A 22,412-nucleotide genomic window follows, 5' to 3' on the forward strand; every position below is an offset into this window, starting at 1 on the left:
AAAAGAAAAGGCAGGGAAAAAAACGAGGACGGGGCATTACGGAAAAGGAGGCTGTGCTGTGTGCTCGGTACACACGTGCACAGAGGTACACGCACGCACAAAAGACGAGCGCCCGTGGTTCCAGCAGTCCTAATTGCAAACTGGTGATCTCTTGTGGAGAGGCAGCTCTCTGTGGTTTGGCCCGATGGTATCCAACACCCTCCTAAAAGCCCTCTTTGTTCTCACGTTTCAAAAAAAGTAAGAAAGAAAAAAAATTAGCCAGCAGCCAGCATATTGCTTTACTGCTTTACTAACAGGTCTTCAGGGGACCATTTGGAACAGTTAACTGAACAGGACCAATTGCACCCCCCCCCCTTCCTTTTCATTGCTTGCAAACCCAACCAAGCTAGCAAGCTTTCTGTGAGGGCTGGGAGGAACCAAGAATGAGAAGGCAGGACCACAGCAATTATTGTGGCTTTTAGAAGTCATCTAACAATTTTTGCAGTGCTTCAGATAGAGCGACAAACCTTCCAGAGACCATAGCTGTTTAAGGATGCCAGAAGTGGGGCGCATGGCTCGTTTTGACATTTTCCTCTGTGGTCAGAGCAGTGACGTTATGCTAGCCACTAAAGCCTAGTCTGTTATTAACCAGAGAGAAGGGAGTTGTCGAAGCCTTTTTCTTTCGCAACTCGACTTTTGAGACACCCCTTTCCAGTCAGTCGTCATACACATCAAGACGAGTGTTGCCAATACAAACAGAGGCTGATCGGTCTGTGCAACAGCCATTGACGAGTTCTTTGGGCACAGGGAAAATATTATTCAAGTCAACCCCAGAATGGATAACAATCGATTGGCCAACGAAAAACAAACGTCAGAGGGGAAACAGGAAGGCAGCGCTCAGTTTTAAGCTCCCCCTCTTGCTCTCATTCGTTGCCCTCTCTCTTTTTGTCTGTACACAGTGACTTCACGTTCTCTTCAGGGCCTGAGGCAAGCCATTTCCCGTTCTCACACAAGCACATACATAAACGTCAGCCCCACACAGAGCACACAGCAGGCCTGTGCGTGAGAGACTTCTGGCCCTCAATGGCATTTTCCTGTACAGCGTTCTTCAACTTCACAAGGGTGCTGAATTCAGAGAGCCATTGTTTGTCTAACTGACGGAACCTACATAGATCACAGTCCAACGCGGCTTGCCTAATGTCATATAACACTGTTGCGATGGAGGATCTTGGCGGGTGAGCATGTCGAAAACGAAAGCTCAGCTTCCAAGTTCCCGTCATCATTGCTCTCCTTAAAGCTTCCCATTTCTGACTCACTGTCTACGACCATATCCTCTGTAACAGGAATGGCTAAACCACAAAAAAGGAACTACTTCTGTGAGTAATTATGTCGGCAGATCGGGGGCCTGGTAGGTCAACCAGTTAATGCACTGACCACTTGCTGCTTGTGAGTTACGAGGACCTGGGTTCGGCGGTGTCTCTCTACTACACTATCACTCTTGTCTGCCGATAGACAAACAGACAGATAAGGTACATTTATACATTCATACGTGAGAGAAAACGGCGATATGCGACATTCAGTTGGGCCATTTTTTCATTAAGTGATGCTGTGGCATAGGGGACGAAACTCTAACAATACAAGGACGAGATTCTGTTACATCATGAGATGACACGAGACAAGCCAGCGGTAAAAACATCAACCTGCCCCCCTCAAGGCCACCTGAGTGCAGCCACCCATCGTTTTCCAGGCAGGACAGCAGCGGCCACCGGCTGGCCCTTGCTTTTTGCTGCTGAGCAACACAAAACAAATGCCAAGCGTGTTCGTTTTTACTGGCACCCAAATGGGAGTGCAGAGGAGGATTTGTTTAGCTTTGCTGCTGCTTCTCATGCTTTTGGGAGCCTGTGTTATTATGAAACAAAGCAAGAAGCGCATAATTCGAGGGACGCTGCAGATGCTATCTTTGCTAACCCTGCGTTTACAGTGAACAGCTGAGCACCGGATAGTGAAAAAAATAAATTAACCTTTGTTACAAATGTAACAATTATTGTACACTCTCCGAAATGGACCAAATGTAACCAATTTGCACACGCTCAGAGGTAAACTATCACAGATTTCACAGTGCATGTCTGGTAACGCTAAAGCTGGCTTTGAAGTGGCACTGTGGTGGGTGGCAGCATCTTAATGCGGCTTCAGCTTATAAACGGTGGTCTTCTGGTGTGACCTTTTCACAAAGAACACAAAGCCACCAATACGAGAGTGGTTCAAGTCATCTACCCCCCTGGGAGCCGAATGTACCCTGTAGCTCAGCATGCTGGAGTGCAAAGCCATAGTAGTAGGGGGGAAGAAGTATGACTCACAACCTTCTGTTACCATCACTGCCTCTCTCTCTCTCTCAAGTTCCCCACCACTCCATGCTATAATATACGTATTTAAGGTAGAATTTCATGTTAACGAATGGGAGATAAAGTAACACAGCTCCACCCTATCAGGGTGTATGATGTAAAAGCACCATTTTATACGGAACTGTGTGTGTGAGTGTGTGTACACACGCGCACGCACACTCACAATATACATATCTCTGCTGTCCGGCCGGAACCAGCTAACTCCAAAATGGTAATTGTTCAGGAAATGAAAAACAAAATATACATTTTTCAGAAAATGAAGAAAACCTTATATTTTTAAAACAAAGCAATACTGCCTCATCAAACTTGGTATTGTGACTTTATATATTATCAGATACTTGCATGTGTCATTATATTATCACCACTTTACCCAAATCCAGCTCAAGTGGAGTTAGGAGGTTTTGTCCATCATTGAGTGGAGTTAGGAGGTTTTGTCCATCATTGATAAGAACAGCTGACAATGAATCTCAAAGCTCACAACACATCACAACGCATTGTGAGCTTGGGGATCAGCTATTTATGGTGTGCGCCATCCTCATATAGTATAGATCAAGCTGAATACTGTACTTAAACAACTTTTATTTTAACATGCATTGGAAACATCCATGGATCTAACTGTTACCACTGTTGTTCTTCTACAGTTGAGTACAACAAACAATTCTGCCTCAATACTAAATGTATTTAACAAAAGCAATCATGGCACACCAACAATAAATAAATGGCATATCAATAAAAAAAAATACATTCATGAATAATAGAATCTGTAGCATATGAAATCTGTAACCTACTGCACTAACAATAACAACCACAGTTGCATTTACCTATCCATCAACATTTTATTATTACACTGTTGTGTGTTGTGTCTTGCCTAAACCTTCCAGTCACTGGGTTGGTGAAAACACCCCGCAAAACGGTGACTATAGCCGAGAGCAAATGACTGTTCACTTAAAGTCTCTGCTAAAGGTGGAGGGTAAAGCATGAACGCAGTCTGACATGAGTGATATTCAGTCACATCCTGCATATTGGTTTAACGCTGAAATTACACAGTGAAAACTGTCCAAATTTATATCTGACAATTGGTCCAAAAAAAAGTCTGAATTACGTTTTTTTTTAAATCTGTAGTATTTATATTTGACAATTGGCAAAAACCCTGTGTATATATAGTATGCAGCAGTGGAGATCATGAGAGGAGGGTGGAGTTGTTTGTTTTTGACGGACAGTTTGAGGATCCAATGGAGTTGGGAGTTTTCGTCAGAGGCGCTTTTTAATACTTTTCATAGGTTATTATAAAAAAAAACTTTACACAGATGTAAAGGGGGTTCAATAGCATTGATTTATGAAAAAAAAAACTGAAAATGGAGTTAGCTGGTCCCGGCTGGACACCGACGATATGCAATATAGCCTATATGAGTTCTATGCTTGCCTATGCCTTTCTATCTGAATGCAAATCCATAATTTCTCACACAGTAAAATCCTCAGTGTCAATTTGTCTCAAACAAATGCAACCCTCATGGGTCCATTTCGTTACATTTTGTACCCTCTCAAAGTTACAAATGGATAAATTAACACTGAGGATTCTATTGTGCAGTATCCATTCCTATTCATACTGTGCACACTGTTTGCGTCGGCCGCGAAAATAAGCCTGTCACACGGCGCTGATGAAATTTCATATTCATAGAAACGTCCGGGGCAATCTTCATTCCCGGTATAGCCTATATGTCAGGGGGATTACCTGCTTGAATTATGTATGGAGGGGGAGAGAAAGAATGGAAATTAAGTGCCACTGGACCGAGGAACCATTAGTGACCCAAGAAGATGATGACAGAATCCTGTGAAATAAGACGTCAGTCCGTCATCTCTCATAATGACCCGTCTCAGCAGCAGAGATGTGTTCGCCGGCAACGGAAACAAAACAAGACAACGCGGATTCAAAAATCAATGAGAGTTATGAAGAAAGAATCAGGTGATGCTGCCACCGCCCACCTGGCTGAGTAGCAGGGAGATTTAATTAAAAAGGCAGCAGTGCAATGCATGCATACTGGTGTTGGGCATATAGAGCGTAATGTCCTCACAGCATTTTAACACATATACACACACAAACAGAGAGACACACCACCTTCCAACACGTGGAGAATGATAGGTGGGTCAAATACCTAGCCTTGTGCTTTGGTGTGTGTGCGTGTGTGCGTGCGTGCGTGTGAGAAAGCCAGAACGTGAGTGGGAAACGTGCTCCTCTGGGCGCTCCATGAATCATGTGAATTACATAAGAGCGTCACAGAAGATACACATGGGATCACCAGTGTTCCGTTCTCTCTCCCTCTTGAGCTCATTTGCTCTCCCTCTCTCTGTCACTATCCCTTAGCTCTTTTCCCCTCCCTTAATTCCCATTTCTCTCTATCTCTCTCTCTCTCTCTCTCTCTCTCCCCCCTCTCTCTCTCTCTCTCTCTTGGTCATAATAGGCTTGTACACTTATCTACTTAAGCATTACTTGATGCAGCATCGAACAGGAAAATCAGTAGTGCCTGGCTTGAATAGTCGTCTATGAGGCATTATAAGTCATCGTGATGATATTGTACGCACATCATCAGCTTGTGTGTACTGAATAAATACAAACGACAAAAAGTATGACCGAATATTTATTCTGTGCATGCAGTGCTTTTACATGCTTGCTTGAAGCTTCCCTCTTAAAACACATGAAACAAATTGCTTTCCACGTGACCCAAAATCATTTATATTGCCCAGTGTTTCTAATACCGCCATCATAGTACATACTGTATGAACTGTTTCAGTGTTTTTGGCCTGGTACTTTTGTTCATAATGTCTTATCGTACAAAGAAATATACTGAGCATTGTGGTACATGTCCCATGATGATGACACGGTTATACAGTCGGTACACAGTTTTATAAAGTATTGACATTTTATGATGCAATTATGATGCTTATACTGCAATAGAGTCATGTATTTCCATCATCTATCTATTAGGTTAAGTGTTGCCGGAAAAATCTTATAAGCTTTGAAAAATATCCCTGGGGCCACAACATCCCTGCACTGCCCTCTGAACACGCACAGACACACGCACATATACACACACACACACACACACACACACACACACACACACACACACACACACACACACACACACACACACACACACACACACACACACACACACACACACACACACACACACACACACAATCCGCCGCCTTCTTGCTGTGACAAGGACATCTGGCAGCATTCACAAGCTGGATATGTGCGCAGGGAGTGTGTGTGGGGAAGGGTTGAGCAGCACGTGAGTGTATGTATGTGTGTGTGTGTGTGAGTGTGTGAGTGAATGAGTGTGGGGGAGGAGCCTAAAGTCAGATGAGTGATGGGAAAATAAAACTGGTATAAGTGAAGGGGTTCAGCCAGGCGGCACATCACCAGGCTATATGTGATACAAACTCCAAGCACGAGCCTTCAAAATGGTGCATCTAGTCGTGGCTCCTGCAACGACTGTGAACCAAATGTCAGGACAAAAAAACCTACTGTGCTGAATTCAATGTGGAGCCCGTCGTGACATGGTGAGATAAAATGATAAAGCGAGGGGGATGGGGATGGGGATGGGGGGATTGGCCGGGTGTGCTAACCCTGCTGGCTAGCTACACAGCCCTCTGAGGACAGTGAATGTCGCCGCTGATTAAAAAACTTATGACAGTGGCGTGACCGCAGACCGAGTGCCTCTATTTAACTCAATAATGAAATGGCAGGAAAAACCGTGACTCATTAGGAGTCGGGACAGAGCGCACAGAGTCGCGTCAGATAGGGGGCGGGGGGGCATTGGAATTGCCCTCTGCTCTCGGCCAGTGCTTAGAAGCGAGGAAATTCGACCGGCCCAAGGGTAAAGGAAACCAATTTAATATGACTGACCCGCAAGATGATGGTTGTGGTGGAGGTGGGAGGGGCGGCGTTAACCTCAATTCATAAGAGACAGGCGTGAACAGAGGGTAGGTCGATGTGCGGAGAGGAGCTGTGGTAGAGTCGTTTGTTTGTGCGCAGTGGGTTTGTGTGAGAGAGTAAGCGTGTGTTTGTGTGTGTGTGTGTGTGTGTGTGTGTGTGTGTGTGTGTGTGTGTGTGTGTAGGCTACATCTTATCTTACCTGATGTGTGACCATGAGGGAGCAGGGCGAGGATGAGGAAGAGCACGGAGGCAGCCAGCCTGTGGGCTAGTGAGGAGGAGTGATAGAAGGTGGAGGACGGGGATCTCGTCAGAAACGCTACCATTCCATCGCACATCTTTTCCCTCCAGGCGACCGGCGAGTGCTCTTCGTCGTAACCTGTCACGAGGAAGGGAGGGAGGGATGGAGCGAGAGAGAGAGAGAGGAGGTGGATTACTATCAGTGTACAGTGGGGATTACATAACCCAGAGCAACCGAGAGAGAGTGAGAAATAGGGCCTGCTCATGATGTAGTAGTCGGATTATTGTTACAGTGAATGCACGACTGAGTGGATGGTTGCGCTTGTGCTCGCGCATTTCCTGTTCTCATGCTGGGGTTCAGCAGACAGAGGCCTGTTCCCTCCCACAGCAAGCCCCCTAGACAGCCAACAATAAACATTCTCCAGCTCGCTGTCCCTTCCCGTCTCTCTGACTTTGTGTCTTTCTCTCTGCCTCTCAGCAGCGGCAGTAGCAGCTGGAGGCTCGCTCTGATCTCGCCGTTCTGTCATAACATCAGCATCCCTCTCATGATTGAATCAACCAGACATTGCGCCTGATTTACAGTACACTTGGTCGAACGCCAGTGTCGCGCACTGAAAATAGCAGATCTACAAGCTGACAATGCATGGCAGCAACAAAGTATAAATCAGGCATTATGTGGATACTACTCCACTGTGGATGATGTAACGGGCTGCCAAAGATGTACAAGATACTGTACAAGACAAGTATTAAAAAAGGTAGGATTACAGGGACAACAGCTGAGAGAGAGAGCAGCAGTTTCTGTACGTTTTCTCCAGATTTTTCTCCCAATTTAGTTGCTGTCAATTCCCCCCATGTGTACTGTGGTGACTGTTGTCCTGTGGAGGGTGTAGACAACCGCATGCCTCCTCTGATAAACATGTAGCTCTTTTCGGCTACAAGAACTAAGCAACGAGGCATGTCGTGTAATGTTTTTCACAGGTTCTGGTTTTGGTTCCATACATTGCAGCTCGGTTTCAGATAAGGTTCTCTTCTCAGCACTTCATTTCGGCCCTGCTGGTGAGGAGGTTGTACTAAGTCATACATGGGCAACTGGCGGCGCCCACCTTCACTTAATGCGGCCCGCAGGTTAATATGGGAATACTGATATATTATTGATTTCAGCTGTTACAATTCCAAACATGCAAACATGACCCGCTTTAATTAGTTCAGTCTATATTAGTAGCTTAATGACTAGTATTGAAATTCTATTTAATACTAGTCTTTTTTATGTCCAATGTATTTGTATTTAAGTGCAAAAAGTTAACATAACTGAATGCATTTGAAATTAAATTGTTACTTTTCTGGATTCCAATTCAAAAATAGCAAAAATAGCAGATCTACAAGCTCAAAACGCGTCACAGCTTGTAGATCGGCTATTTTTGCTACTTTTGTGGAAAGTTCCAGGTTTAAAAAGCCAATGAAGTCACCAGCCGCTTATTTTCACCTGAAAGCGAGGAGTTTCACCAGGAGAGTGAAATGCATGATGTGGAGGTTAGTGCCATCTCTTTGAACAGGGGTCCCGATCAACCAATAGGACTCACTAGTGCAGTGACAAGGACATATACCCTGTCGGCTTCCCCGTTGTCGAACACTGGAAATTATATTTGTTGGTGGAGCGCCTGGCCAAGCTGGAAGCACCTCAGCTGAGAATCAAACCCTGCAGTCTCAGCGATAACAGAGCTGCAGCTTTACTCTCTTGCCCCTATGCTCATTATGGTCAAAATGTACATTTTGTGATGTGTGAATTCAAGCTCATTGTTTTTTGTACTTGTTATCAGCAGCTTCAGATAAGAGAATCTGCTCAAATGAGTTAAATGTAAATCGTCTGCTGGGTTCCCGGGAAAACTGAAAGGGTATAAGAGCATACTATGGCTTATGGCTACACCACTTTGAAAAGTGCTGGTGGCCTGAGAAACATTAACACCCCTCCACCCACTAACCAGACTCACTTCACTTCCCAAAAGCAATCGTTGTTTGATTAGTGGGGGATGGGGAAGGGGGGTGCAGGGGAAGTACACAATCATTACATAAATGAGATCCAGGTGCACGTGGGTTGTGTTGTGTGAGAGAGATTCCAGTGAATTAGCCAGTAACAGTAGCTGGACTTGTTGGGAGACGAGAAGGCAGCGAATATCCTCTGGAGAGGCCAGGAGGTCCATTACTGCTACACGGGGCTGCTGAGCTAATGGCTACGGTAATGGCACGGCTGCACTGTGAGAGACGCCAATTCGATTGCAGAGCTGCTGCATTGCCGTTGGCACTGCCACAGAGGGACTCAGGGCTTCTGCGATGAGACGGCATGTGCGCGCGTGCACACACTTATCTTGCTTACACACACACACACACACACACACGGTAATACAAAACCAGCACCGTTGCTACCACACTGCTTGCCACCTTTCCATTCTTTTTGGCAGGGAAGGGGAGAGGGGTACCTGCATGTAGCGCCAGCTGGTGGGAGAGAATGACGCAAGTTGCTTTTGGCAGGACAGCTTGGCTACTGCATCCTGCCAAAGGGCAGATAGTCAAGAACACGCGCACCAGACCTGCATCGGCAGTATGATCACAGATGCTTTCTCCGTGTTGGCATCATTAGATCGTCGCTGCTTATGGCCAAGGTTACACCACAAGGCTTCTACAATTACTCAGATGAGTTCCAGTCTGAAGAACGCAAGCCCCTACTGCGACAAGGACAACACAAAAGTTAAATGCAGATAAAAATTACACTTTGTGTAAACTGCCTGTCGGGATGTAAATAATCACTTGGAATAGTGTTTATAAATGTAAAACTGACTCCCTGAGGCAGCTGGGATCTGAGTATTGACTGGCCGGGACATTCGCAAAGTGAAAACTTAAGCAGAATTAGCTTAATTGCTTTCACACAAGAGTCTGAGAGAGGAGAAAGCCATTAATTGTGTGTTACGGTATTCTGCAAAATACAGCAGTCCAATTAAATAGAACAAGATGGCTTGGTGCCTTCGGGACCCCCCCCCCCCCTTTTTTTGGTTTCCCCCATCTAATACCTCCTTCATTTGCCAGAAACTCAGTTGACAAGCTCTGTATTCTTCTCTTTATTTGCAGTCCTTTACTGCATTGCCATATAAGTGAGGCAGTCAATGGGATAATGATTTAGAGGGCAAATAGAGTGCAAAAGCATTAGCATGGGTTAGCCTAAATGTATTCATGAACTGAAAGTCAGCTGTTTAGCTTGGGTTTGCGTTTGTCTAGGTTTTGGTCATTCCAGGTCAAAGTATTTTATTTGACCTTCCTTTGAAAATTGTGAGAAAGGAGCTATTCCAAGGCTCTGGTGAAACAGATTTGCTTTAAGACTATATGTTGTGAAGCAGTAATAGCAAAGATGATTGTAATTGCGGTCTTCCAACATTTGTTTTTTAAAGGATCATACTGGTGGTCTGGCATGTTTAGCCCATTGACAACAACTTTGATATTACTGCCAGTGCCAACCGTTTCCAAAGCATATCACGGTTTGTTTGATTTTCGAGGAAGTCATTCGATTCCATTCATTTCAGTAAAGAATGAAAAGCAATTTGCTGAAACTTGAAAGTTGCTTTAGGTAGTAGGCATTGGTGCCTGTGAAATGGAAAAAAGCAAAGCAGCCCAATCCCCACTATTAAAGGGGGGGTAAAGTTGTGTTTATGAATCCCCACTTTTTGATCATAATAGTTTTACTCTAAATGTTGCTCCTCCACTTTCAATCATAACTAGGCTCTCATGGAGAGGTAGGCCCTGCTCTATAAATGACCAAAGGATATTGGAGTTTTTTAAATCTTCTATTATGAACCAGCCTTTTACTACTAGAACTTCTAATGAGCACCTTTAATCACTTCAATTAGACTCTGTCAGCAACCCTCTTCCCTTTTTTAGAGATACACTAAATATGGTATGGTTATTTTTTGTCAAAATTAAGTTATCATGTTTTAATGAATTTCAAAACAGATTGATTTGAAAAATCTAGCGAAAGACTGAATTACCAAGGATATTCAAACATCCATGACTTATTAATCGCACAATGAAGTTCGAATCCAGGTGGTTGCATACAGTATGTAGTGTAGTAGTGTATAATTACAAGAAACACTATGTGTGCTCACTGCACTGGCTTGCTTCAATGACGTTAACCATTACCCAGTTATAGACAAAAGAACAAGCCTACTTCCTTGTTTGATATGTCATAAATTGCTATGCTGACTGGAACAAGGTACAAAAAACTGTTTCGCTATAATTCAGCAGCATGTCAACAAAACACAACTGGCATAAAAGGACAGACAGTATGAAATCATAAAATCACTGGGTGTGGTGTTTAAATGGACACCATAATCAACATCAGACTAGTATTTGTTCTCAGTCATAGCCTAAAAAGGAAGCAGAATCCATTGTCAGTAACAACCCGACAAGCCTTACCGGGAAACCGGATGGCCCAGTTGTGACCTATCATGACTTATCTTCTGCTAGGAGCTGCAAACTCAGTCCAAACATAGTCCAAAACACTAGATGCAGCTGATCACAGCTCTCTGTGAGATTACAGGATCAGCAGGACTGCAGAGAATGTCCTTATGAGAGAAATGCTGCCACTGCCAAAACATAGACTGAAGTCGCCCTCTGTTCACTCTAAAAAAGGGAGCACTGTAAAAAGATGGGCTGTGTGGTGCTGCATCATAACATAATGTGTTCAACAGTGATAATAATTTTCTAAAAGCTAAATATCATTGAATTAACTGAGCCCCATTCTTTCAATAAGGCCAACTTTAGTCATATTATTTTATCATTTCAGTGCAAGATTAATATTTGGGTAAAGATCTGTCAATTTTGACAAACCCTCATATGATGTTGAGATATTATTTAGCTGGTTTACAAAACTCTCATTGATCTTCTTCACTATATCAAATGCAGAGTGCCAATGTGCTTTTCTCGTGCTCTAATAATAAGTTGGCTATTTCCTTTGGAAAGATGGCAATTGCTTTGGAAAGCGTGCACCGTTATATGTACAGTACTAGACAGGTTTGTGTGGCTGTTGGATCTGTGGTTACACCATTTATTGCTGTTCGAGCGTGTGTGGATTGTAAAAACAATGCATTCATACTTTTGTTATTTGTGACCATCTCCATACATGGCTAGGTGATCAGATCTTCAATGCACCTTAGGTTCATTTACTGTACATGGGACACCGGCCTACTCAGGTACCACGCTCGTGGGAACAATCCAAGTTGGGAATAATGCATGTCATTCCCATCAAACCATCCCCGGGTCATCGGGGAATACACATGGCAAGTTTGAAGTCGACCGGTGGGTCGGTGCCCGAGTTATACCCGAGAGAGACACACAGACAGATAGACACACACACATTCCTGGAATGTATAGATAGATTCCATTGTACACGCTGTACACGCTATCACTTATACTGGTGTAGTGACAAAAACATCACAAAGCTTGGCCAATCCACAAAGCCAATGGGTTGGGTTGGCCAATCAGGGAAGACATTTGTGTTTTTTCAGTTCTGGACAACAGCCGGTCAGACGAGTTCCCAATCAGCACATACCATCCCAGGGTCTTCGGCAACACACAGGCCAAGTTTGAAGTTGATCGGTGCCGGGGTTATGCCAGGGACAGACTGACATACACACACAAACACACACACACACAGGTTTCTGCAATTCATAGATAGACGTCTTGTGCGTTTTAGCTCCATCAGATTACAAAGGGTGCAGGTAAAGCCATACAGAAAGACGGTCAATGAAACTAAAAGTCTCAGTCTCACCACAAAAAAGGATCTTATTCACCACTTGTGCACTCCACGCTTCAGCATGATGCATGTTGATCTTGGCAGCTATGAGATTTTGAAAACAATATGCAACCCTGTTTCAGAAAGCAACCAGCTAGCCTGCCAGGCTGCTACCGTGGCTTCTCAGCTGCCTGGGGCTCTGGGTGCTCAAAGGGAGCTGGGTAGAGCTGTGTCACAGACATGTGTCCAGGAAGAGAGAGGGCTCAGTGAGCCAGGGAAACAGCCGTGAAGAGATTGCCACCCGATAGGCCCCAGTGCTGCTAATGGCCCCAGCCTCTGGTGGCCATTAGCAGCACTGGGGCCTATCGGGTGGCAATCTCTTCAAATGCTCTCAAATAGAAACAAGACTAGAGTCTAAAAGCCCCGGCCACAAGTAGCCACTAGAGGCACCCAATCTGAAATGATGGCCTAACGGTGGCATGGCCATGCTGCCATGGGGTCACCAAAATCATTAGGGTTCAAAAGGGTTCATCCTGCAATCTTTCTATGAAATATCTTGTGTGCAAAGGTGACACTTTGGCCTGAGGATGATGACAGAGGAAAGGTCACGGTCACTCAAATGTTAGAGTTCATCCTTCAGGGAGCACCCAGCAAGTGTCATTGTAATCTGCACATTAGTTGTTGTTGTTTTGAATTATTTTTCAACATTTCTGCTTTATTTTGATAGTGACAGCAAGAGAGACAGGAATGGCAGACAGAGAGCAGGGGAGAGACACACAGCAAATAGGCCGGCCGGCCGGAAGTCGAACCGAGGAGGACATGCTGAAGAGGAAAGGCCATGGGGTCCCCGACATCAATAGGGTTCATCTTCTAGGGAGCACAAATGCGCTCCTGTGTTTCATGCAAATCCTCCCATTCGATTTTGAAATATTGTGTGTGTAAGCAAGTGTACATATTGGTCTGACAAGGATGGCGTTAAAGGAAAGGCCATGGAGTAACCAAAATCAGTAGGGTTCATCATCCGGGGGCGGGTAGCATTAAGTGTACAGCTAATTCTATGGTAATCCAACCTGCAGTTTGAGGTCCCTAATAAATTGTTAATAGGGACCAAAACTGTGTTGGAACTAAGGATGATAGGATGAACAGACAGACAGACAAACGCCATGCATCCTTAATGAAAATATTTTTATCTATACCTAATAGTAATTAGTTTGCAAAAGTAAGTGAATATGTGTAAAATACCTATAGACACTTGAAAGTCCATTGAGAAGATATTATGTGACCCTTGGACTAAATAAGAAATTGTGTTCCGATTTCAATCAAGCCACAATAAATGATTACACTAACCAGCCAGTAGAATAACAGATCATTACTTAGAACAAATCAAACATGGGTGTGGACATCAATAAACATACTAGAGAGATAATAGAAAATACTCATGAGATCTGAAATGGAACGCTGTGTCCCAAAAAACTGACTTAGAAAAAGAGGGCAAAAAAGTAATGAAAAAATGACGTCCGTACTCTACGAATGTTTCTAAACTCGGAGGTTAAATGCCTTGATAGCAGCAGCAGCCCAGAGACTAGAGCCGAGTCACACGCGTCGACACGTGCGACAGTACAGGGATCTATTTAAACAAAGAGTGCGGTGGGCTGCCAGACTGTACAGCGGGGAGCAACACAATGCACAATGTCGGACAAAAACAAAGACAAAACAAAAGGCTTACAGCCCAACGCATGATACGAAGTCCCTGTATGTTCAATCTCTCCTTCCAAAGACATTACCTAGTACCTACGGCACTTTATTCAGTATTCGGAAACAAGTTAACAACGGCAACAATCTTTATCACTTTCAGAACAGCCTCGGGCCTGTTGCTGTATTGGGGGAAATGTTTCCCCAATGATAACAATGTTGCAGTAACAGAGTACTACTAGCAGCAACAACACTGTAACGACTAGACTGGACACATTGTGACACCCGGTTTGAAGTTTCACTGCCACAAATAAGCGACTGGCAAGTGGAGACATGACTTCTGATAACCGGTATGTATGCTTTAATATTCTATACATACACTCCAGCTCTGTCTAAGAGCAAAAGAAAATACTTAAAAACAAACGGATCCACCACTCCCAATAAGACCTTGAGTTTACAAACATAAGGGGACAGAAGTTTTCAAATACACAATATTTGACCAAATGATTACACACTGGCCCAGCCTAATGACATTATCCCTGTTTGGAACAACAGCAACACACACAGAGAACCAGGCATACGATACACTGTCAGTGTTGCCATATTCTATGATAGAAATAAGCGACCAGGTAAAAGGAAAACAAGCCCAAAAGAAGCAACTTAGGCCACATGAGTATGTATGCTATTTTCAAAAACTCTCGCAATAAAATGTGGAATATTTGGAATATTATTTTTAAATATTCTAACACAATGCTCCCTCCCTGTGCCACAAAGCATTTTCATGGAAATATTTTTGAAGCACTGGTTTAAATAATAAATACAAAAATTGGAAGCAAGCCTAAATAAGCAAGTACACTTTAGAAACAAGCCCAAAAAAAAACGCAACCCACAAACTACCAATTTTTAACAAGCAACTTTACATAAAAAGAAGCCCAAGGTCGCTTATAATAAGCCGACATGGCAACACTGCATACGGTACACTGCTTGGTCTTTAGAATGGCCTATGCTGCTTAGCTGGCGAAAAAAAGGACAAGACTCACCAATTTGAAGGTTAACACAAAGCCCCCCTCTCGTCGTTCACAACCGCGACATTAACTCTGGTGTAGATGGAACTATCCGGGGTTGTATTGAATGTATTAAATGTAAAAAACGAGCGGATCGACTGTGTGAGTAAGGCTGTTCCTTCCTCGTCCGCTGCTTGCCAGTTCTTTATTTAGATAAGCGGAAACGCTGTGTGAGAACCCGACCAGCAGCCTCGCTGCCTCGTCGCCATAGGAACCACGTCCGAGGGGCGGGTCCATACAGTAAACGTACACACACCAATGGGCGCAGCTTCGTAGTACACTGTAGGAATTGTATATTAGTAAGAAGGTGGTCTATTGTAAAAAATAAATAAAAAAGCCAACGGAATTTATGTAATCTATATAGCTACAGTAGGCTATGTGCATTTAAATTGTGCATGGCGTATTAAAGGAGTAGTTCACCCCAACAATTACTTATTTTCTATCAATTACACACCTCATGAAGCCTTGAATTTATGGAGATTTTTTAGTTTTTGTCGCATTCCTGAGCCAATAATTTGATGACCGTGTCGCCGGTCAATAGGAGACTCTCAATTGGGTGGAGACTATCAAATTATTGGCTTAGGAATGTTACAAAAAACAAAAAAATCTCCATGAACTCAAGGCTTCATGGCGAGTGTAATTGATAGAAAGGGGGGGGGGGGGGGATGGGTGAACTACTCCTTTAAGTGCATTGACATTTGCATGGTGTAATGTGTGAGTGGTTTAAGGTAACATCAGTGGGGTAACCTACACACATAAACAATTTGTTTATGGATTTGTTTGAAACAAATGCTACCGGGCAATAGATATAGGAGGCAGCAGTTTCATCTTTACCAGGTTTTAAGGTAAAAGATGAAGGTTTTGCCAGGGATCAAGGCCAGGGCACTTTTCTGGGCTCAAGGAATTTGACATCAATATACTTACTTACACAAAACAAAAACAAAGAAAGAAAATAAATGTTTCCCAACCATCATCGTTGTGACGAATGCATTAACAGTTTATGGGAATAACTCACTCCACTCCAGTGAGTGGAGCTTAAGTCTAAAGGGGTCGTTTTCAAGGCATCTGCTGCCCTGTGCACTGCAGATGGAAGCGGTCAGGTGGATGTGGGGAGGAAGCTACACTGGAGTACAACACATGGGTTTGTTCTGGGCGATGGCCCCAGAGACTCCCCAGAGTCCCCACTCCCCACATAAGCTGACGAAGAGGAATGTGCTGAGTCCAACACACTGGTGGACAGAATGGGGACACTGGTGACAGTGGTGAGTCGCTTGGCTTCTGAGACTTCTGAGAAGAATGAGGGAGAGCACATGACAGAAGAAGAGATGATGAGGACACCTCTGCGACAGGACAGTTAAGATAAGGTGAGTCCTGTTGATCCATTCCGTGTGTGCAATATGATATTGAATTCAACACTCTTCTTTTATCATGAAGCTTTGGGTTAACAGCTGTTTTTGAAATGTTCTCTTAATTCAACCCCTTCTACAACTTTCTCCACAGTCACCTTTTTGAGCCCCCTGATTGACCTTTTTCTGCCTCATCCGGGCAGGAAAGGGTAAATTCCCACTGGTTGTGGATGTATACACTTTTGTTAGAAATATGTAAGCCAGAGCCAGTCTATATATATATATATATATATATATATATATATATATATATATATATATATATATATATATATATATATATATATATATATATATATATATATAAAATTAGAAAATAAAAAAGTAGATTTGTATTAGCTGTTCATATTCTGCCCTCTAGTGGCTATTTGCCTTCCACACATATTTTCCTATGTATGATGTACTGTATGTATGTATGTATGTATGTATGTATGTATGTATGTATGTATGTATGTATGTATGTATGTATGTACGTATGTATGTACGTACGTACGTATGTATGTATGTATGTATGTATGTACTGTATGTACTGTATGTATGAATACATACTATGTATGTATGTATGTGCATGGAATGTTTTATACGTGTTATCACTGGAGTATAGTAATACCTCTTCTCTTAGATCAAAGATTCTGCCATCAGTGATTTAATAAGGGAGCTGAATTTGCTACATCAGTCTCTTCTTTTGGGGGATCCCAGCAACATTGTAGACTAGTGGTTGCTGGTTGCAATGCCAGTGCCGGATTCCCTGTCTGATATAGGGTTAAGGTTAGGTTTAAGCATAGTTGTACTTAAAGGTGCTCAGTCTTCCCCCATAAGGTCCCACTCTTCCTGGTGCACACTCATCTCTTGTGCCCACTCTTATACCCCCAAAGTGTCCACTCTTCCGTGTGCCCACCTTTCTCGCCGCCCACTCTTCTCTAGTGCCCAGTTAAAAAAAAAAAAATTGTGCCCAGATTTCCCTAGTGCCCACGTTCCTGTATTCAATATGTCTTGTGATATCTACATTTAATGTAAGGGCTAAAACTGTGTAGAAATAATTAGGAAATGAAAAATGTACAGTAACTGCGCTGCAGAACAAATTGGAATGGTGATATGATTTGTTTTCAAAGCAGTGGACTTAGGTTTGTTAGCGGCCATTCTCGCCACTGTTGAACCAAGCAGAAACCATAGGCCTAATGATGAGGGCAAGCAGAGGCAATTGCGGTTCTGCCTCTGTGTGTGTCTTGAGAAATGTCTTTGAGACCAAAATGTTGACCTTGATAAGTGTATAGGAATTTACTTTCTTCTATGGATCTCTCTCTCTCTCTCTCTCTCTCTCTCTCTCTCTCTCTTTCTCTCTCTCTCTCTCTGTGTGTGTGTGTGTGTGTGTGTGTGTGTGTGTGTGTGTGTGTGTGTGTGTGTGTGTGTGTGTGTGTGTGTGTGTGTGTGTGCGTGCGTGCGTGCGTGCGTGCGTGCGTTTGTTTGCCAGACAGCACACATACTGTACATATCATCTGCCCAATGTACTGTTGTTATGTTGAAGGTCGGAGGCTGGCTAGCTACATGATCGCCCAGACGTATCACAAGATAGGCCTACTACTGTTGTGTTGGGTGGGTGCTCTGAAATACAATATCGGCAATGTTATTTGCCATCAGTGCTGAAATAGAAAGTTCAATTTTTGTATGGTGTTGTTGGGATGATATTGGCAAAATGTCAGGGAAAGCTGTCATGGTTTGATGGTGTGTGCGTGTGTGCGTGCGTGCGTGCGTGCGTGCGTGCGTGCGTGCGTGCGTGCGTGCGTGCGCATGCGTGTGTGTGGTGTGTGTGTGTGTGAGTTATTGTGTGGGTGAGAGAGATTGTGTGTGCTGGAAGAGAAAGAGAATTGTATACCAGAGTACACATCTCCAACTAGAGAGATGCACTCAGTAGAGTGCAAATCTCCGCCAGGAGGCGTGCCCCACCTCTCTCCATCCTTCTGTCTATCTGGTCTATGTGATGACAATGTTTTGGCATTGTGCGCATGTATGAAAATGCGTGGGGCGACTGAGGGGAGACAGAGAGCAAGCTACGCAGTAGCACTTTCTTGCTGAATTTGCTGTTATTTAATTTATGTTTCATTAAACATTTATATATCAGATAAGTGAGAAGACGTGGTAGGCAAGTCAATAAGAAGCATACCACAACTACATCTACTCTGAGGCCTAATGCACCCAGCTCGACCAACATGACGAGCCAAGCCAAAACAACGCAGATACAGGGCTAGCTACCGAAGTCTTCAGACGAGAGATGCTAAGCAAAGCAAAGCAAAGTTTGTTGTTTACCCAGGGTGTCGGACTAAGCACGAAGCTTGTTTCCAGCCGGACCCTGCATGGAAGCCTTGCTCAAGGGCTATTCAGCGGTGATTCATGATTGATGTGATGAATTGGGGAATCGAACTAGGGACCTTCCGGTATCAAGGCCGCCCCTCTAACCACTAGGCCACCGCTGCCACCAATGCTGGCATCACTGCGTGGAGATATCAGAGATGTAATTAAATTGGAAAAGGCATTGGGCAGTGGTGGGAAGAATAGAATAATTATGTCAATATGGTACAAGTAGAGACAAGTAGGGACAGAGAACACATTGAAAGGTAGTGTGGCACGCATGTTGACTAAAGGCCAATTCATAGTCCAGATGTACACGGATGGGACTCCGCTAGGGTCCGTGCGGAGTCCCTAGTAATTACTATTTTTGCAAGTCAAGTTCAGTCAACATTTCAATACATTTCTGGTAACTTATTACAAATGACTCAGATGACAGTGGGTAGCCTGTGTGTGTGTGTGTGTGTGTGTGTGTGTGTGTGTGTGTGTGTGTGTGTGTGTGTGTGTGTGTGTGTGTGTGCGTGTGCGTGTGCGTGCGTGCGTGCGTGCGTGCGTGCGTGCGTGTGTGTGTGTGTGCGTGCCAATCATGACTGACTGCATCAAAATAAACTTGCTTTTGCCAGTTTCTCAGCTTCTTACTGGAATTCTTCAATCCACTATGATGCTGCAGTAACATTATGATGCCTACGGATGACGATATTTAGTAATTTATAAAAGTACTAGTCTGTAAGGATACCCTTTGTTTGCTGACTAATACTGACTTTTGTTTTGATACTGTAGACACTGGAATGAAAGACAAGGTAACAGAGTATCAACATACTGAATTATGACTGAGACTATTCTGTTTGGTTACCAGTTACCAGTGGTGGACAAAGTATATACTCAAGGAAATACTCAAGTATTCAAAAGTAGTCCCGTGGTTAAGTACAGTGGTTAAGTACAGTACTCAAGTTAGTACTCAATAGTTACTGTCCACCACTGCAAATAACATAGCATATTTCCAATACCCAATTATGCACTTTTATATTTTACTTATTATTAAGCCTCATCATATATCCCGATCGTCCCTTCCTGCTCCCTGTCATTTTCTTGCTATTTGTCCATTTACTAGGATTGTGTTGGTGTTATTGTGACTAAAATGTATGAAATGTTGCTGTGTTTGCTTAATTCTTACATGTAAACGCTCCAAGATTTTGATCTTTAACTTTTGTGTTGACATTGCCATCTAGTGGCTACTTCACTCAATTGCACAAATGTGTCTATTTGTGTATTTTCCCCCACACAGTTTAGTAGGTAGGCCTACTTGAGAGATAAACACTGAACGTGTGCACCAGATAAATTAGTAATAATATAACATATGACCTAACTATGATGATTAATTACACAGTGGTGGTGTTGCTGGTGTGGTAGTCTCAAAGTAATAAGGAAAAGAAATGGAGGAAGACACAAAAAAGTTACAAATACTGAAGGCCATCCTGATGTTTTTGACTTTATGCAACTTAATGGAAGTGAAGGCAAAGTTGTTGTGTTCTGCACTTTTTACTCATTCTGGACAGTTAGATTTGGGCTTAAATGTTTAAGACATTGTATAGCTGGTTCATCATACAGCTTTGATAACTGCAAGTAGACTTAGAATGAGCTGATGTCTAAACTTGTAGACAGCTGAGGGAATTGTTTTCAATGATGATAACATGGCTAGAATGTGCTGCTCTCCAGTGGGCAGCTATAATCAGACTGTAGCTCATAGTCCTGTTCCACACCATGGCATAGACAAGAATGACTGTCACAAAGCGTGTTTGCAGTGGCTGTCGCCATGTTACTACGTTTTTTACTAGAGTAGAATTCAACGGTTTGTATTAATGTTATGTATAAATAAGCAGATGATATGGCATCAGTTCGTCTTCTGCTGAAGGGAGAGGTGAAAAAGGATATGTGAACCATGTTCAAGCATTATAATTAAACGTCTCAAAGACATTGTGAGGCATGTATGCACTCATAACAACACAACACAACACACATCTCTGAGTATAATGGATGATTCTACAAATCCCTTGTTTCACAGTTTGAGAGGCTATGCTCTGGGAGGTGCTACAGGGTACCAATGGCAACAAAGAACATCTATAAAAAACATTTATACCAATTAGCCTCCTCACCTCGAGACATGAACACTGGACTCATGTCACATCCACTAGGAAGCGCTGCCACCAGTGGCAGATTTCCGTTTCTAAATATATTATTTCAGTCGAAAATGTTTACTGACTTGATTTACTGATGTTCTCTATGCCATATCTGCCAAGTGAAGGTAAAGGCAATTTTCATCCTGATCAGTAAGTACACATTATTAATAAGCTGTAGCCCCTGTCAGGAACAGAGCTCTGATCTGATCAAATGAGCTCTGAGCCCTTCACAGCTATCTTGGGTAGGCCATACATTATTAAAGATTGTGGCTTTGTACTACTGACTGAATTGCTGATGTGAGTGTGTCAATTATGACAAATGAATGTAGAATAAATGTACATTTTCGTTTTCCGTTAAGGTCTCAGAGAGACACAGTCTCATTTTCTCTGCTGGTATTTTGGTAATTAATTTTAGTAGTCATGAGATCAGGCTCTCGCTTGGTCCAGAGTTCTGAGTCAACATTAAGATTTCCCCCCAAAACTCTGTTATGTAACATGATTGTGGCTTCTTTCGATGTAGACAAAGCATTTCACAGGAAATTCTTTGTATTGACCATGTTGGATATGGTGCATGTCTCTGTACATTAGATGTGCTTGACAGCCTGCAGTATACAGACGGCTCTCATGCTGTCAGGTCAAGTATCCTGTCACTCACTGTCACTGTCTGAGGTGCTTGCTCAAAGAGGGAACCAAACCAGAATATAAACAGAAGGGTGTAGGAAGGAGAAGCAGACAGGAAAATACATAGCATATATGTATTTTAACATGGATATTTTGAAGCATATAGAGCCTCATGGGTTACTGTCTGCTGCATGCTATAGAGCAACTAAGCAACATTTCGTTGTTGTCGGGTGGAAACCTTGTATGTCCAAAACCGTTCCTTTTTAAAATATTTTGTTTTGTAAATAAAGAAAATAGCCGATCTGCTATTTTCATTACTTTTGTGCGACACTTGTATGATGAAGTAGGGCATTCATTTACGAAAAATATATAAAAGGTTGAATATGGAGATACAAGGTTTCTGCCCAACAGCAACGATTCGTAGATATTTACACAGTAAGTCAAAAACTTCAATGTAAGCTATAGGTAAGTTGTAACAGTTAGCTAAAGCATTTATCACATGGGGAAAAGGTGCTGAAATGATGATGTGTTGTTTTGACCATGATTTAGACTGGTCTTATTACACTGTTTATGTTCATCAGCATAAGAGTTGCATCTGACATACAGTAATACAGTATGACTATATAAATAACATGTTGACTGACTGACTGACCTGGCTGTCTGGCTGGCTGGCAGATTGATTGATTGATTGATTGATTGATTGATTGATTGATTGATCGATCACTATAAATTTCCACTGGCCATTTGTAATTTGGATGAGCATGCATTAGGC

General features: G+C 43.0%; 1 protein-coding gene across 1 annotated transcript in view; it reads right to left on the minus strand.

The window, feature by feature from the left end:
• Positions 1 to 15,246, minus strand: part of susd6 (sushi domain containing 6) — a 35,527-nt gene extending 20,281 nt beyond the window's left edge. Inside the window, exons 1-2 of the mRNA XM_084082452.1 lie at positions 15,070 to 15,246; positions 6,524 to 6,700 (exon numbers count right to left, since the gene is read on the minus strand). Of these exons, the coding sequence (XP_083938578.1) occupies positions 6,524 to 6,659 (136 nt within the window). The 5' untranslated portion in view covers positions 6,660 to 6,700; positions 15,070 to 15,246. The remainder of the gene's footprint in view (positions 1 to 6,523; positions 6,701 to 15,069) is intronic.
• Between the last annotated feature and the right edge of the window lie 7,166 nt (positions 15,247 to 22,412).

Source organism: Gymnoscopelus microlampas (genome assembly GCF_963454915.1).
Source record: "Gymnoscopelus microlampas genome assembly, chromosome: 16".
In the NCBI taxonomy this organism is placed as follows: domain Eukaryota; kingdom Metazoa; phylum Chordata; class Actinopteri; order Myctophiformes; family Myctophidae; genus Gymnoscopelus; species Gymnoscopelus microlampas.